Genomic DNA, 14,955 nt, shown 5'->3' with positions numbered 1-14,955 from the left:
ATTATCATTGTTATAAAAACAGAATTATGATGAACAGACTGATATGTATTCTGGCCAATTATATAACATTAAACCGAACAGTACCCACAGTTCATGAACCTAAATATTCCATTATGCTTTGCTCATGTACAGATTCTAGGGAAGAATGACCATCGTGCAAATTTATGAAATTTAACTGGACAGATTTTGGTGACTATCACTGCTGATCCAGAATCAGATGATTGGAAAAAGAATAAAGACATTTATTCGGAGGGGAAAAACTGTTCTGAGATCAGCAGAAAAAGCCAACAGCTATTAAAACCAGTCTTTTGCTTAAGAACAAATACCAAAAAATGGATGTTACTTCAGCAACTTTATTTAAATTAAAAATTAATTAATTAATCATTTAAAAAAAATGTTAAATATATTTAATAGGCTGTATAAAATAGCTTTGTAGTCGGTTGTGGCTCATAAAAATAGCTGTATTACTGCACCAAGCGTGTATTAATGTGTTGGGCCTGTAAGACCCTTTGAGAGGTTGAGGACAGGAACATTAGACTGTCCCGAGCGGCTGCTGAGATTGTTTGATTGTGTCCCAGATGAACTTTGCACTCTTGGATTTATTGTCTGATCTATGGGAAATATGACTCAATTTAGGTGTACTGAACAAAGTCAAGGTCCTTGGAAAATGAACTCTAGTATATTGTTTCTGGACCAGAAATGAATCCTGGGATAGCGAATCCTTGAGGGCTGTATGAGGTCGACTCTACGCTGAGTGATGGATTGTGGGACCTGTAGTCCAGGTAGCTGGATTGTCGTTGGCATTGTTGAGCACTTAAAAGCTTTTCTTCTGCGGAGCACTGAGTTTTCTCAATCCTCTTATCCTGCCGAGGAGCTCGCGCACAAAGTCCTGATGAAGAGAGAAAGACAGAGAGAGAGTGAGGCAGATTGCTTTTCATTTAACACAAGATAATGATGGATACACTGAGTGTGTTTGTGTGTGTGCAATTAGATGTCTAAAGATGAAAATTACACTTTTATTATTTATTTTAAAAAAGTAAAAAAAAAAGTAACATTTCTTTTTAAAGAAATTAATGTATATTATTTTATCATTTTATTATTAATATTGTATTAAATTGATCAAAAGTGACCGTAAAGACATTTATATTATATTTATTCATATTATATCATTTAATACTGATACATTGTTTTCAACACTGATGATTAGAAATGCATATCAGCATATTAGGATGATTTCTGAAGGATCATGTGACACTGAAGACTGGAGTAATGATGCTGAAAATACAGCTTTGATTCACAAGAATATATTACATTTTAAAATATATCCAAACATAAAACAGGTATTTTAAATTGTATATAATATTTCAATTATTTCCATTTTTACTGTATTTCTGACTAAATAAATACAGCCTCAATTAACATAAGAGACTTCTTTCAAAAATTCTTACAGACCCCAAACTTTTGAACCATAGTGTATATATAATAAAATAAAATATTAGAAGAATTTTGTTAAAGGTATAAATCAATAAATGAGAATAAATATAATGGTATTAAATAAAAATCAAAAATATTATAAATGTAAAATTGAATTAAAAAGAAAAAGAAAACAGAAGTACTTCCAAATTTCAATAATCAAGTAAACGTTTGTTTAAATTGGAGCAAAGGCATCTATATGTGTGTGTGGGTCAGTGGGTTATTGTGTCTGCTATAGCTCTTTTGCATTATGATTTTCATAGTGTTGTATGAATTCTTTGAACACACGTTTTCAGGTCAGTGCACTTATATGAAATCCACTGGCATGTCCTGAAGCAGTGTTTGTGTGTGTGTGTGTGTGCATTTGAAGTAATCAAAATGCAACCTCATAAGTTACTGATATGAAGCACTCATGCAGTGAATCATGCGAGCCACATACACTGCTTGTGAACAGCAACTAAAAGTTGACTAATTATATGTATTTATTTATATATTTTCAGATACATATGAAAATATAAGGCAGCGTAATGTGGCTGTAAAGCTTTTGCTTTGTGAGTGCATTCATGATGTCTTAAAAATATTCCTTAAAATATTGTCTATTCACTAGGTTTTGAAACAGAGCTGTGTGTTAGCGGCCTATATTTAACGTTATGACTTACATCAGTGGGCTTGTAGCAGTCTGACAGTGATCCCTGAGGGACAAAAACAGAGAGATATCAACCAACTGAGACACACACCAACAACTTAAGAAGCTTCAGCATTTACAGACTTAAAATATACTAATACGTACACAGTGTGAATTCTCAGCTAGGGAACTGCAATTGTGCAGTCCTGGTTTTCATGCTTAATGTGTTTTTGCATAAATGTGCACCCTCAAGGTGGCACTAAAGTTTCTTTTAAATATCTGTGATATTAAACCAGATGTTTTTATTCAGCTAGCTAGTTATAAACTTGCTGACTTTAACTTTAACTAATTACTCAGTAAGATTCTCTTCATTCTAACTTAAACTAAACTAAATACTTTCAGTCTTTAAAGAAATAGTTCACCCAGTGGAAATTTGCTGGAAATGTACTTGCCCTCAGGCCATCCCGGATGTAAATGAGTTTGTTTCTTCATCAGAACAGATTTGGAGAAATGTAGCATTCCATCACTTGCTCATCAGTGGATGCTCTGCAGTGAATGGGTGCCGTCAGAATGAGAGTCCAAACAGCTGATAAAAACATCACAATATTCCACAAGTAATCCACACCACTCCAGTCCATAAGTTAACATTGTGTTAACTTCAAACCATTGCTTCTGGCTAAAATACAAGTCATCTATCCATAATATTGCTTTCTCCAGTGAAAAAGTAATCTCATCTGAATCAGGAGAGAAATATGCACAGATCAAGCACTGTTTATAAGTGAAAACAGTCCGAAATATTTCTACACAAATATGATGGTGAATTTTGATGTGAGAGGAGAACAGTGGATGAACTTTTAAACTGAGGGAAGTGTTATTTTGGATTATGGACTTGTATTTTGGACAGAATAAATGGTTTAACATCTGAACAGTTAATGATGGATGTGTTTATTACAAGCTCACAGCTTTTCACTTCACAAGATGTTAACTGATGGACTGGAGTGCTGTGGATTACTTGTGGAATATTGTGATGTTTTTATCAGCTGTTTGGACTCTCATTTTGATGGCACCCATTCACTGCAGAGGATTGGTGAGCAAGTTATGTAATGCTACATTTCTCCAAATCTGTTCCGATGAAGAAACAAACTCATCTACCCGAGTATGATGACATTTTTTTCAGCATATTTTCATTTTTGGGTGAACTAATAAAAAAAAGCATTCTCACAGGACTTGTAGTTTTACCTGTAGTTTTATGGCTCTCTCGTCTTCACTGTTCACCTCCAGGAGATCATCAATGTCTATCTCCACCTCTGGCATTTCCTCTTCCTGTAAAAGCAGAGATCAGGCAACATTAGTGGAAGTGAACACATCACACAGTGAGAAATCACAAATGAGATTTCTTGTGTGCCTATACTGAATCTTGCAGAAACATCTGAAACCACCAAGAGTTAAAAAGAAACCTCCAAGTGATTAATTTCCCCTCCGGGTTCTGTTCTTCATTTTTAGGAAGCTTTCTAGAGAACCTCAGGAGACAGTCTGAAGCGTCCAGAACATCAGAAAGTGCCAGTGATGACAGACAGAGCCACACAGACAGATGAGATGAGCTCTATAAATACACTGGCCTCTTTAAAGGTGAGAGAAGGAGAGGGAAGTATTTTCCATGTACCAATCGTTTTGGCTTGTTTGGGGAATAAGAGAGAGGTGGAATAATTCACATCATCCATATAGACAATCATTTTGAAACAACATTTGTCATTTCTGCCTGTGTGAGTGCCAGGGATTGTGAGGGTTTCAGCTAATTCTGAACCAAGGACAAATCCAGGATCCGCTGTTTTTTTTTAAATGTGTTTATGTATTAAATCTATTCACTGATTTTTTAAAAAGTAAATATACATATACATTTTTTAATCACAAAAATGATTACACCAATGCATAATATATGTATGTATATATATATATATATACACTTTTATTATTTCATCATTTTTCACACTTAAAACTTTATGCATTATTTTTTTAATTTTATACATATTTTATATAACAATTACAAACACACAAATACAATTTTTAAAATTTATTTATTAATACTTAACATTTATTTTTAAAATTTAATTTGGTTTATATATATATATATATATATATATATATATATATATATATATATATATATATATATATATATATATATATATATATATATATATATATATATATATATATAGTATGTATGTATATATATTATTATTATTATTATTTATTTATTTATTTTTTTATAAGATTTTCTCAAAGGCAGACTCAGCTCTAACTGTCCTAGAAGTGAGCATCATCCATCTAAAGAACTGTGCAACCCATGCCAGCTTTCATGGTCTACAGTTAACAGTTCAGCTTAAAAAAAGCAGCAAGATTTCTAGTTCTGCCCCCCAGATCTCCCAGTTACCAATCTCTGTCTCAAGCTGCACTGATGTTGTGTTTACTAGCAACTCAAATGAGCATCAGGTTAATAACCACTGCTTCCTTTCAGAGGGAATACAGAAAGAAGGGGAATGAAAGAAAACTTTTATTTTTTATTCTTAATTTAACAAGAAGCAGGTCACAATGATTAGTGCTGGTCTGCAGAGTTAGTAAAGATGAGTCTGGCTGTGTGTGTGGGTTAAGAAAGCGTGGGTGGTTGAGAAGGAAATTCACACTATGGTTCATTCGGTGAGGGAAAACTGACAATGATGGATCTAGAACTGTTTTATACCTTTAAAAGAGTGATTTCATCAAAAATATGAGTATTTTCACGTTTCCCCTCATGCCTCAAAATTCTCATCAGCTTCTGCATAGACCACATTATCTGAGCTTCGTGTAAATCTATTCAGAATGATTCTGACACACTTTTTCACTTAAGACTTAATGGATACACATAAATGTATATTAACACTATAAATCTGCAAAAGAAGACACACTCAAATATGCACTTTCAATGAAGACTTTGACAAATCAGCCTTTCAGTACACCAGCATGGTTTCTTTAACCTTGTTAGAGCTGTTTGTTAAAATAATGATCCAATCAGTCGCCTGCCTGCTCTCAGATTGGCTCATACATCATTTACACATTCATTATTAGAAGAAATTTGAGACTTTTTGTTTGTGTGTTTTCTCTTTGAAAGGGAAAATGGCAAAGAAGACAATACCAGCCGCAAAGACTCAGCTGACACAGAGCCCATCAGCCCTCTGGAACAATCATTTCATTAGTTACATTCACACTGATGAACCAAGAAGTCTGTAAGAAACCACATAGTAACATGCTAAAAAGCACCCAGAACTTAGCAACCACATTAGCAACACCTCTGCATTGCTGTGTCTAGTTTTGCGAAAATCAATTACGAAAATCAATTTTTAATGTATTTAAATATATTTTATATAATTTTTTATACATTTATTAATATATGTATGTTGAATTCATATTTTATATATTCATATTTATATATATTTTTATAAATAATTATTCTTTTTACGTGTGTGTGTGTGTGTGTGTGTGTGTGTGTGTGTGTTGAATTATCTATTGAAATACGTATTTGTTTATTTTATTTTATATATTCATTAATATATCTATACATTGAATTAGTTAATTGTTTATTATACATTATAATATATTATAATATAAATTATATATATAGCATACAGACATATATTAATAAAAATGTATTATTATAGTATGAATAATTATTTATTGAAATACTATGAGAGAGATGTAATATATATATATATATATATATATATATATATATATATATATATATATATATATATACTTGATAATATTTAATCTAATACTTAATATTTAATCTAATTAAATATAAATTAATTTAATTAATTAAAGATTTATTTATTAAAGATAGTTATTTATCATATTGCTATTACAGTTGTTTTATAAAAGCTTCTTGTCATTCTCATAATTGCTGTATTTGAGCAATCATTAATGCCCACTATGGCATCATAAATCATTTTTTATCCATTTTATCAAATCATTTTTCATTCCCGTTGCTTGCATATAATGTCTGTCTGTTGTGAATGAAAAGCCCTGCAGGTGTATTGTGGGTAGTGAATGCATGTGCTGTCAGATCAGAGAGTTGAATGAGCTCTTCCAGTCTGCAGAAGCAGCACAGACACCTTCACTAGACCTGTCTGTGCGTTGTGCCTCATCGTGCAGTCGACTGGTGTCTCATCTGCAAACAGAAGAGGGAAACCATCTCTCTCTCTCTCTCTCTCTCTCTCTCTCTCTCTCTCTCGGTCTCTCTCTCTCTCTCTCTCTCTCTCTCTCTCTCTCTCGCAACAGACAGGTCAGATCACTGCGGATTTGTATTAGAATAGCAAACAGGCATTGGTGTGAGAAAGGTCTTGCAGGAGGGTGAAAAATGTACACAGAAATGCCGACAGCTATGCTGAGAATTCACACACATGCTCCCACACACATAACACGATTTGAATACCAACATAAACAAGCAGATTGTACTGTACCAGCACATATGTGCTCATGAAATACTATCCGCATGCATATCCTGTGTGTCACGGATGATTTATGATCAGGGTCATTTTGACGGCAGAATCAAAGTGATAAATTTGGTCTCTACAAGGCAGGGGTGACATGAACCCATTTTTTTGAGGGGGCATCAGATGCATTTGTGGTTTTATTAGTGCCCGTGGCAAGACAAGACCAAAAAAAAAAAAGATTAAAAAAAAACGCATAGGCCAAATAATATACAAATAAAATACGTTAGTCTACAAGTAAAGGGGCACAGGTTCAAATTTCAATCTAATATATAGTTTTAATAAACCAAAAAAATGTTTTGGAAAGAAATCTCTTATTCTCACCAAAGACTGCATTTATTTGAAGTACAGTAAAAACAGTAATATTATGAAAGATTGTTCAAATTTAAGAACAGTTTTCTTAAATATTTTTTTAAATGTAATTTATTCCTGTGAGTAAAAAAATAAATCATTCCAATAAGCTGATTTGTTGCTCAAGAATCATTTCTTATTATTCTAAATATTGAAAACGGTTGTGCTGCTTAATATTCCTGTGGAAACTCTGATACACTACCATTCAAAAGTCTGGGGTAAGTCGTTTTTAAAGAAATGAATTATCAAAAGTGACAGTAAATAAATGCTGTTCTTGTTATACATCAAAGAATTCTGGAACAAAATGTCATGGTTTCCACAAAAATATTTCCATGAAACAGTTTCAACACTAATAATAATAAAAGCCATTTTTAATAATTCAGCTCCAATATTAATGAATAATAACTGACCAAATCAGCTATTAGAATGATTTCTGAAGGATCGTGACTCTGAAGACTGGAGTAATTTTTACATGCAGTAATTGTGCTTCTTAATGATCAGCGATACAAATAATCTTTTCAAATTAGCAAAAATGAAATTTCAAAATTAAATGACACTTCTGCTACAAGGTCAAACAGAAATAAAAATCAGAGATTAAAAGTCTCTAATACTAAACACAAACATGCTTCATCAATACAAACAGTCAAAGTGGAATAAAAAGCAGCACCCGCGATATCAGACAGACAGACCCCTGAAGCACTCAACATCAAAGACGAACCCCTTCCCCCTCGCTGAAGAGGAAAACGGTGGAGAGGGGGGTTGTGGGTATCTTTTGTAAGCAGACCCCACTGGGCTGAATGTAGAGGAAACATCTCACTGCTTCTTATGCTGTGTCAGAATGCAGAGTGTGTTTTGCAGCCATTTTCAGGAAACATTTTGTTTGCTCTCTGTGACTCAGTGTACTGATAACTAACATGGTGCTGAATTTAGTCACTTTATTTGATAGATTACACTGTTTAGTACACAATGTAATTTTTCTTTCTTCAAATAATACATTATTATTCATTAATTTTATTAATTTATCATGTCCCTCATCACAATTACTTTTTAATGGGTTATATATGGGTTATATATGGGGGTTATATATTAATTTTTATTAATATTTTGAATTATTAATTTTTTTAATTTTCTGTTCTCATTTTTAATTTTAATGAGTTTTAATCGTTTTGTCTTAATTGTCTTAATTTTTCTATTTGTCATTTTAATTTTAACGTTTTTAGATTTAGTTGTGCACGTTCTTGTCATTTTATTAGTTTTTTTTTTCAATATGTCTATATAGATTTTAGTAATATTTTGAATTAGTTAATTTTTATATTTTCTGTTTCATTTTAATTTTAGTTAATTTAATTTAATTGCTTTTTTAAAATCAATATAGTTTTCATGATTTTTTTATTTCAGTTTTAATTTGAGTTATTTTAATTCATTCATTTAAACTAACTAGCTGAAATAAAATGTTTAATTATATTAATATTTTATATATATATATATAATATATATATATATATATATATATATATATATATATATATATATATATATATATATATATATATATATATATACATACTATATACTATATATACATACTATATACTATATATATACTATAATAACCTTGATTACAGTGAAAATATCATGCTTTAACTGTTTTTTTTCCATAAAAGCTTTATCATTCAAATCCAAAACAGAATGTAACAATCTTTGCAAAAATGTTTTAAACAATACAATGTCATGTATTTTTTTTCAATTATAGTGTGATTTATTAAAAAGTAAAACTGAGCCATAATACCAGAATATTTATTTAAATTGCAAGCATATACAATTTAATTATAAGTATAATTGAAGACAGAGTTGAAATAATAAGCACGTTGCATCTACTTTTAAAAATCAGCCATAAAAATGGAAAATGCATGTTTATTGACTGTGAATCTGAATATGTAGGATTAGTGTTTAGAACAGCAGTGTTACTGAATTAGCTTTCACATCCTATCACAGCACTATTCATCCATGATCACACAGAGAGAATCAGCACGCTTGGAAACTGCTGCACGCTGCCCAAAATAGACAGAATCCTCAGCAGAAAACAGCTTAGGCAGCAGCAGTTTGTGACCGTCATTGGTTTGAGGACTCCATCATTAGCTCGCACGTAACCACCTCATATGCACGTTCAATACACTAATGAACCCCAGATGGACTTGTTTTACTAAGACAAAGAACATCAGAGCTCTGGCACACACATACATGCAAATCGCAACAAGAAGCAGCCTACATTTGTTCTTCTTAAGCCTTGTAAGCACAGACAAGGCTGCTGAAAATGCAGAGATCATGCTGTGAAAATAGACACACACACACACACACACACACACACACACACACACACACACACACACACACACACACACACCATTATTGTTTCTCAGAGGATTGTTAGTGTGTGCATGAGATGACATGCTGTTTAACTACAGAGGCAGAAATTGCTTCAATTCCCAGTCCAATATCTCTGTATATTTTATATCGTAAATTGCCTGTTTTTCCTTTGTTTTATCATCCGCTAAACATATTCTATTCTAATTCTATTAAATTCGTCCATCCTCTGCCTTTCCATTACTTTCCTCTCATCTTCTGTTCTAATTTCTGCTTTAATTCCTTTCCCCAATCCTCTTCTCCCAGAAGCCACGGAAAATAACCTCTGAATATCCTGATAACGTTACACCATTTCTTTCTTGCTTTCGCTCTGTTGGATACACTTTCTCAATATAAGACAGCCAAATTCATCTAATCCACGCTGTGCTGTCACTCATCCTGTTTGAGTGATGTCAAAGCTCAGCTCTGTGATGTCATAGTTAAGAGATGTTATAAAGCGAGCCGGTTTAAGCCCATCACAGGCTCAAATGATTGGCCAATGCAATTGCAAGCACTGTAAATACTTGTACTCAAGGTGGCGATAGAGCAACCTTCAAATGGTTGTACAATTAAACCAAATTGTATTATTCAGGTTTTCATTCTGATATTTTCTGTTTCATTTTAATGTTAGTTAAGGATTTAGTCAATTTGTTGTGTGTTCTTGTCATTTTTATTATTGGTTTGCTTGTTTTTTGAACATCGATAGAGTTTAATTAATATTTTGAAATAGTTTTCATTATTATATTTTCCATTTTCATTTTTAAGTTTTAGTACTTTTGTGTGTTCTTGTCACTTTTATTGGTATTTGCTTTTTAAGTGTCTAAATTATTAAATGTCTATATTAATAATTTTTTTCAGTTTTAATTGAATTATTCATGGGTTTTCAATTTTTTTTTACAGTATTTATAGTGTCATTTTTATTAAATGTATTATAAAACTGACTCATAATATCCAAATAAAATATTTATTTAAATTGCCTAGAATTTAATTTTTAAGAATTGAAGTCAGAGTTAAAATAATAAGCATACTCCTTTTTTTTTTTACTTGAAATAAACATTTAATGAAATAAATTAAACATTTTATTTTAGCTTGTTGCAAAGCTTGTTGCTTAGTTTAACTTGAAGTTCTAAAACTAAATCAACTAAAACTTGACATTTGGGAATGCAACAATGCATACAACTAAGCCTGCATTTCTAGAAGCATCTGCACAGCTTTTGGAAAGCATATGCATTCATGTTCTAGAGATTAAGTTTCGGGCCTCAGGGTTTAGTTAGAAATAGTTCAATTCTGTCAAACTTCTCTAGAGACAGAAAACCTTCACTGTCAGCAAGTAATCCCATGCTGACCTACTCTTCTTTAAGAAAATCTGCCTAAGTTGTCAACACCTTACACTAACCCTTACAGCCATAGTGCACAATGGGGATGCACGCAATTCCCATCAGCAACTGTCTGTTTACATGCTAACCTGCTAAACACGTTCCCTTAACTCATTTAACAGTGTGAGAGACATATTTAAGTAATATCAAACAAACAAACAAACAAACATTCAACTTGTGAATATCAACAAGGTTTTGATCATTTTTGCTCAGCCAATGAAAAGAAATGCTAATGAGATTGCAAAATTTCAGCTGCAGAACTGGAAGCTTCAACTGTTTTCAACCGTGATAATAATGAATGTTTCTTGAGTAGCAAATCAGCATATTAAAATGATTTCTGAAGCATCATGTGACACTGAAGACTGGAGTAATGATGCTGAAAATCCAGCTTTGATCACAGGAATAAATTACATTTTAAAAGATATTACAACAGAAACCAGTTATTTTAAATTGTAATAATATTTAACAATACTGTCTTTACTGTATTTCTTGATCAACTGAATGCAGCCTTGGTGAGGATAAGAGACTTCTTTGAAAAACATTAAAAAGTGCAGCCATATTCCAATTCAGAATCCTGTTGTTTACATGAAGTCTCTTGCCTTTGATTGAAACCTGCTGTTAATGGGCACCCAGACATTGAGCTGTGAACAGTTATTGACTATGTGTGACTTCCTCTTCTTGTTTCTATAGTATAATGTGACGGGGGTCATTAGAATACACCTGAGTAAACACCTCTTCATGTTTAATCTGATTAGATGCTTGAGCTTGTAAACAGCATCCTATTTAATGTTTTGATTATCACCACAAATAAAAAGCATTTCATTTGCCACAAATGCTATGTATTATATCAAAATAATATATTCTGAATATAACTCACACAGATATGTATTTTATTTATATCAAATTTTTTGAATTTTATTAAAACATATAATTTTGACTGTAAACCATAGTGATGCGAATGCCATTTTGTCATTCAGTGAGACCATATAAATGCTCGTTTTACCACATGCTCATGTCTGCTTAGTGAACTTTGTCAGAACAAGAATGGCATTACATTAAACATCACAATCAAGACCCTGCTGGGTTGTGTATTCTCAGACTTAATGCATTTAAAAGAAATTTCCATATAGGGGATGTCTGGCCTAGGTTAGAGAGTTTGACTCCTAACCCCACAGGTTGTGGGTTTGAGTCTTGGGCCGGGCAATACCACGACTGTGCCCTTGACATCCAAGGCTAAGACTTAATGCATTTTCCCCGGGCGCCGCAGGATAATACTACTGCCCCGGTTGTGTGTTCGCGGTACAGAAATGTACCTATGTGTGTGTGTTATGTTTGTGCACTTTTTTAAATGCAGAGCACAAACTGATTACTATGATCACATCACTGTATTTTGTCACTGTAATACTAAACCTATCTGACAGTACCTATTTATGAAAAAAAAAATCATATTGATGATAAATATTTGTGATTTTGTTTATCTGTATTTACCCATAATGGAATTTTTGTAGACAAAAAAAATCACTATTACTATGATAAGTATTTGTGATTGTTTCTGTATTTGATTGTATTTATTAATTATTGATATATTAAAAATTATTTTTATAATATAAATATACAGTTTTTTAAATATATATATTCAAAAGATGTTGAATGTGTATTTTTTTATAATATAGTGTAAAGTGTTTGTGTGTGTTATATGAGGGTTTTTGTGTAAATATAATGGACATTAATACAATTATAATATTGCCTGTACTATACGAGGCTTTGAGTAAAAATAAAATGGACATTAATTATTATTATTATTATTATTATTATTATTATTATTATTATTATTATTATTATTATTTGATTTCAAACAAAATATAATAAATATTACAAAAAATATATATATTTTTATTTACAAGAAAATATTTTTAGGAATATTAATTTACATACAAAATACATCTAAAAAAAAAACAATATATCCTCAATAACCTAAAATAAAAAAATAAAAAATAATAATACTTTTCAATAACTAGCTAAATTAAATCACAGAGTCAAACTAGCCGTTTCTCTCTTTCTTGTCTCTCTGGGGACAACACAGCATCAGCAGAAAAAAAAGTAAGCTGCTGCAGAACAGTAACACTGAGAGATACAGATAGAGAAAGAACAAAAGAGACCAGCACACTGTACAGAGCAATAAGACACTTCACAGTTCAGCAGAATGACGTTTGGTCATCTTCAAATGAGGACTGATGCCAAAGGATGCCTAAAGCTGTAGTCTCATATCGCAGCCAAATATAGGTCACACAAAGAAGACCACAATTTGTCAACCTAAACCCAAGGGAATGGTGTAGCTTTGAGGTTAAAAATCTGGGTTTGAGACCTTCAGAACCCCGCATGAGCTGATTTATATACTACTGTATCATCATTATGCCCATGGTCAAGACACTTAACCTCAAGCTACTCCAAAAAGACAGTGATGAATGAAGCTGAAAACAACCGTTTATTTTGCCTGGCTGATAAGTGGCATATTTGCAGATGTTATGAATGTTGTTTCTAAAAGATAGCATTCATTAAAAAAAAAGCTCTGAATGAAAATTATTAAATAGAAAATATAGTATTTTGTCTGTACTGTATGATGCCTTGCATAAATGATAATTAAAAGAATACAATTATATTATTCATTAGCATATATATTACAATATCAATTAATGCATTTATAATTATAATAATAGTCATTAATGAATTTTGTTTTTACAACAAAATTATTTTTTTGTTTTAGAAATTATTTTATTTTACAAAAATATCTCAAATAAAAATATTAAAACTATATCTACAATAAACAAAAATAACTAATAATTAAATAAAAAACTAATGATCAATAATGATCTAGATTGAAGCTCTTTTATGGAGTTCCGGTTCGGGTCCAGTCTTACCTCGCAGTCGTAAAGTTCGCTCAGCTGTTCAATGATCCATTCCTCCAGTATGAGTCTCTTCCGCAGCTCTTTTCTGTCGTACTTCACCGTCACTTTGCCCTGCTTTTTCTGCACCGGGTCGTCCCGCTGCATCGGTCCGGGACCGGCGCAGCCCACGCCGGGCTGAAAGAACACCCTGGCCGCGGCCGGGGGCAGCTGTGTGGTCGTCTCGGCGCTGGCGGTGGACATTGCGGCGGTGATGGCGGTGGTGGTGTCTGAGGGGTGTATGCAGGGACACAGTCAGTTTCTCACACCTGCTATTTAAAGCACAGCGCGAGCATTTAAAGGGAGCCCGGCGCGTGGGAGGGGAATGTCAAGCCCGTTAACGCTGTGAGTGCCGGAACGCGCACAGTATTGGTGAAACGTGAAATCCCTCTGCGCTCATTGGACACAACAGAGATCCTGAACAAGCTGTGCCAGTATGGTACAGCATGAGATGATCATGACATACTGACATGTACCATGGTATTAATCTTATCTATCTATCTATCTATCTATCTATCTATCTATCTATCTATCTGTCTGTCTGTCTGTCTGTCTGTCTGTCTGTCTGTCTGTCTGTCTGTCTGTCTGTCTGTCCTTCCGTCCGTCCGTGTCCGTCCGTCCGTCGCCCGTCTGTCTGTCCGTCTGTCTGTCTATCGGCTGTCTATCTATCTATCTATCTATCTATCTATCTATCTATCTATCTATCTATCTATCTATCTATTGTTATCTATCTATCTATCTATCTATCTATCTATCTATCTATCTATCCGTCTATCTGTATGTCCGGCTACTATCTATCTCTATCTATCTATGTCTGTCTGTCCCGGCTTACTATCTATCTGTCTGTCCGGCTATCTATTTATCCATCCGTCCGTCCGTCCATCCGTCTATCTATCTGTCTGTCTATCTATCTATCTATCTATCTATCTATCTATCTATCTATCTATCTATCTATCTATCTATCTATCTATCTATCTATCTATCTATCAAAACATAGAATGCAATACAAAATAAAATGCAGTATACATTACAATAAAATACAGTACAACATATTATTTTGATATTGATTTGATATTTTGCTTTATAATGATATATAATTGATTTATGGAGGCAACTATACTATACAATACAGTCCGATACAATATGCGATACGAAATATGATAAGGCACAATACACAGATTACAGCACACATGCAGGTGGTGTATATAAACAAAGAAAACAGACATGCATGATCTTTAAGATAAACTTGTCCTGGT

At 32.6% G+C, this 14,955-nt stretch overlaps 1 protein-coding gene across 1 annotated transcript; it reads right to left on the bottom strand.

Moving 5' to 3' along the window:
- Nucleotides 1–399: 399 nt before the first annotated feature.
- LOC109057744 (protein phosphatase 1 regulatory subunit 14C-like) lies at nucleotides 400–13,961 on the bottom strand. The gene is made up of 4 exons (XM_019074985.2): nucleotides 13,676–13,961; nucleotides 3,338–3,421; nucleotides 2,133–2,165; nucleotides 400–889 (listed from the first exon to the last, which is right to left on the bottom strand). Exons 1-4 carry the CDS (start codon nucleotides 13,901–13,903, stop codon nucleotides 815–817), a joined length of 420 nt encoding a protein of 139 aa, XP_018930530.2. The 5' UTR covers nucleotides 13,904–13,961; the 3' UTR covers nucleotides 400–814.
- Between the last annotated feature and the right edge of the window lie 994 nt (nucleotides 13,962–14,955).

The sequence above is a fragment of the Cyprinus carpio genome, chromosome A23, assembly GCF_018340385.1.
Source record: "Cyprinus carpio isolate SPL01 chromosome A23, ASM1834038v1, whole genome shotgun sequence".
Classification (NCBI taxonomy): Eukaryota; Metazoa; Chordata; class Actinopteri; order Cypriniformes; family Cyprinidae; genus Cyprinus; species Cyprinus carpio.
Note: the sequence above shows the minus strand (reverse complement) of the source record. Positions and strands in the feature narration are given on the sequence as shown.

Coding starts and splice junctions, on each gene's coding strand:
- LOC109057744 (XM_019074985.2), bottom strand. CDS start 13,903: ATGTCCACCGCCAGCGCCGAGACGACCACACAGCTGCCCCCGGCCGCG. Junction 3,422..13,675: donor GCGAACTTTACGACTGCGAG/GTAAGACTGGAC, acceptor CTGCTTTTACAG/GAAGAGGAAATGCCAGAGGT. Junction 890..2,132: donor ACTGCTACAAGCCCACTGAT/GTAAGTCATAAC, acceptor TCTCTTCATCAG/GACTTTGTGCGCGAGCTCCT.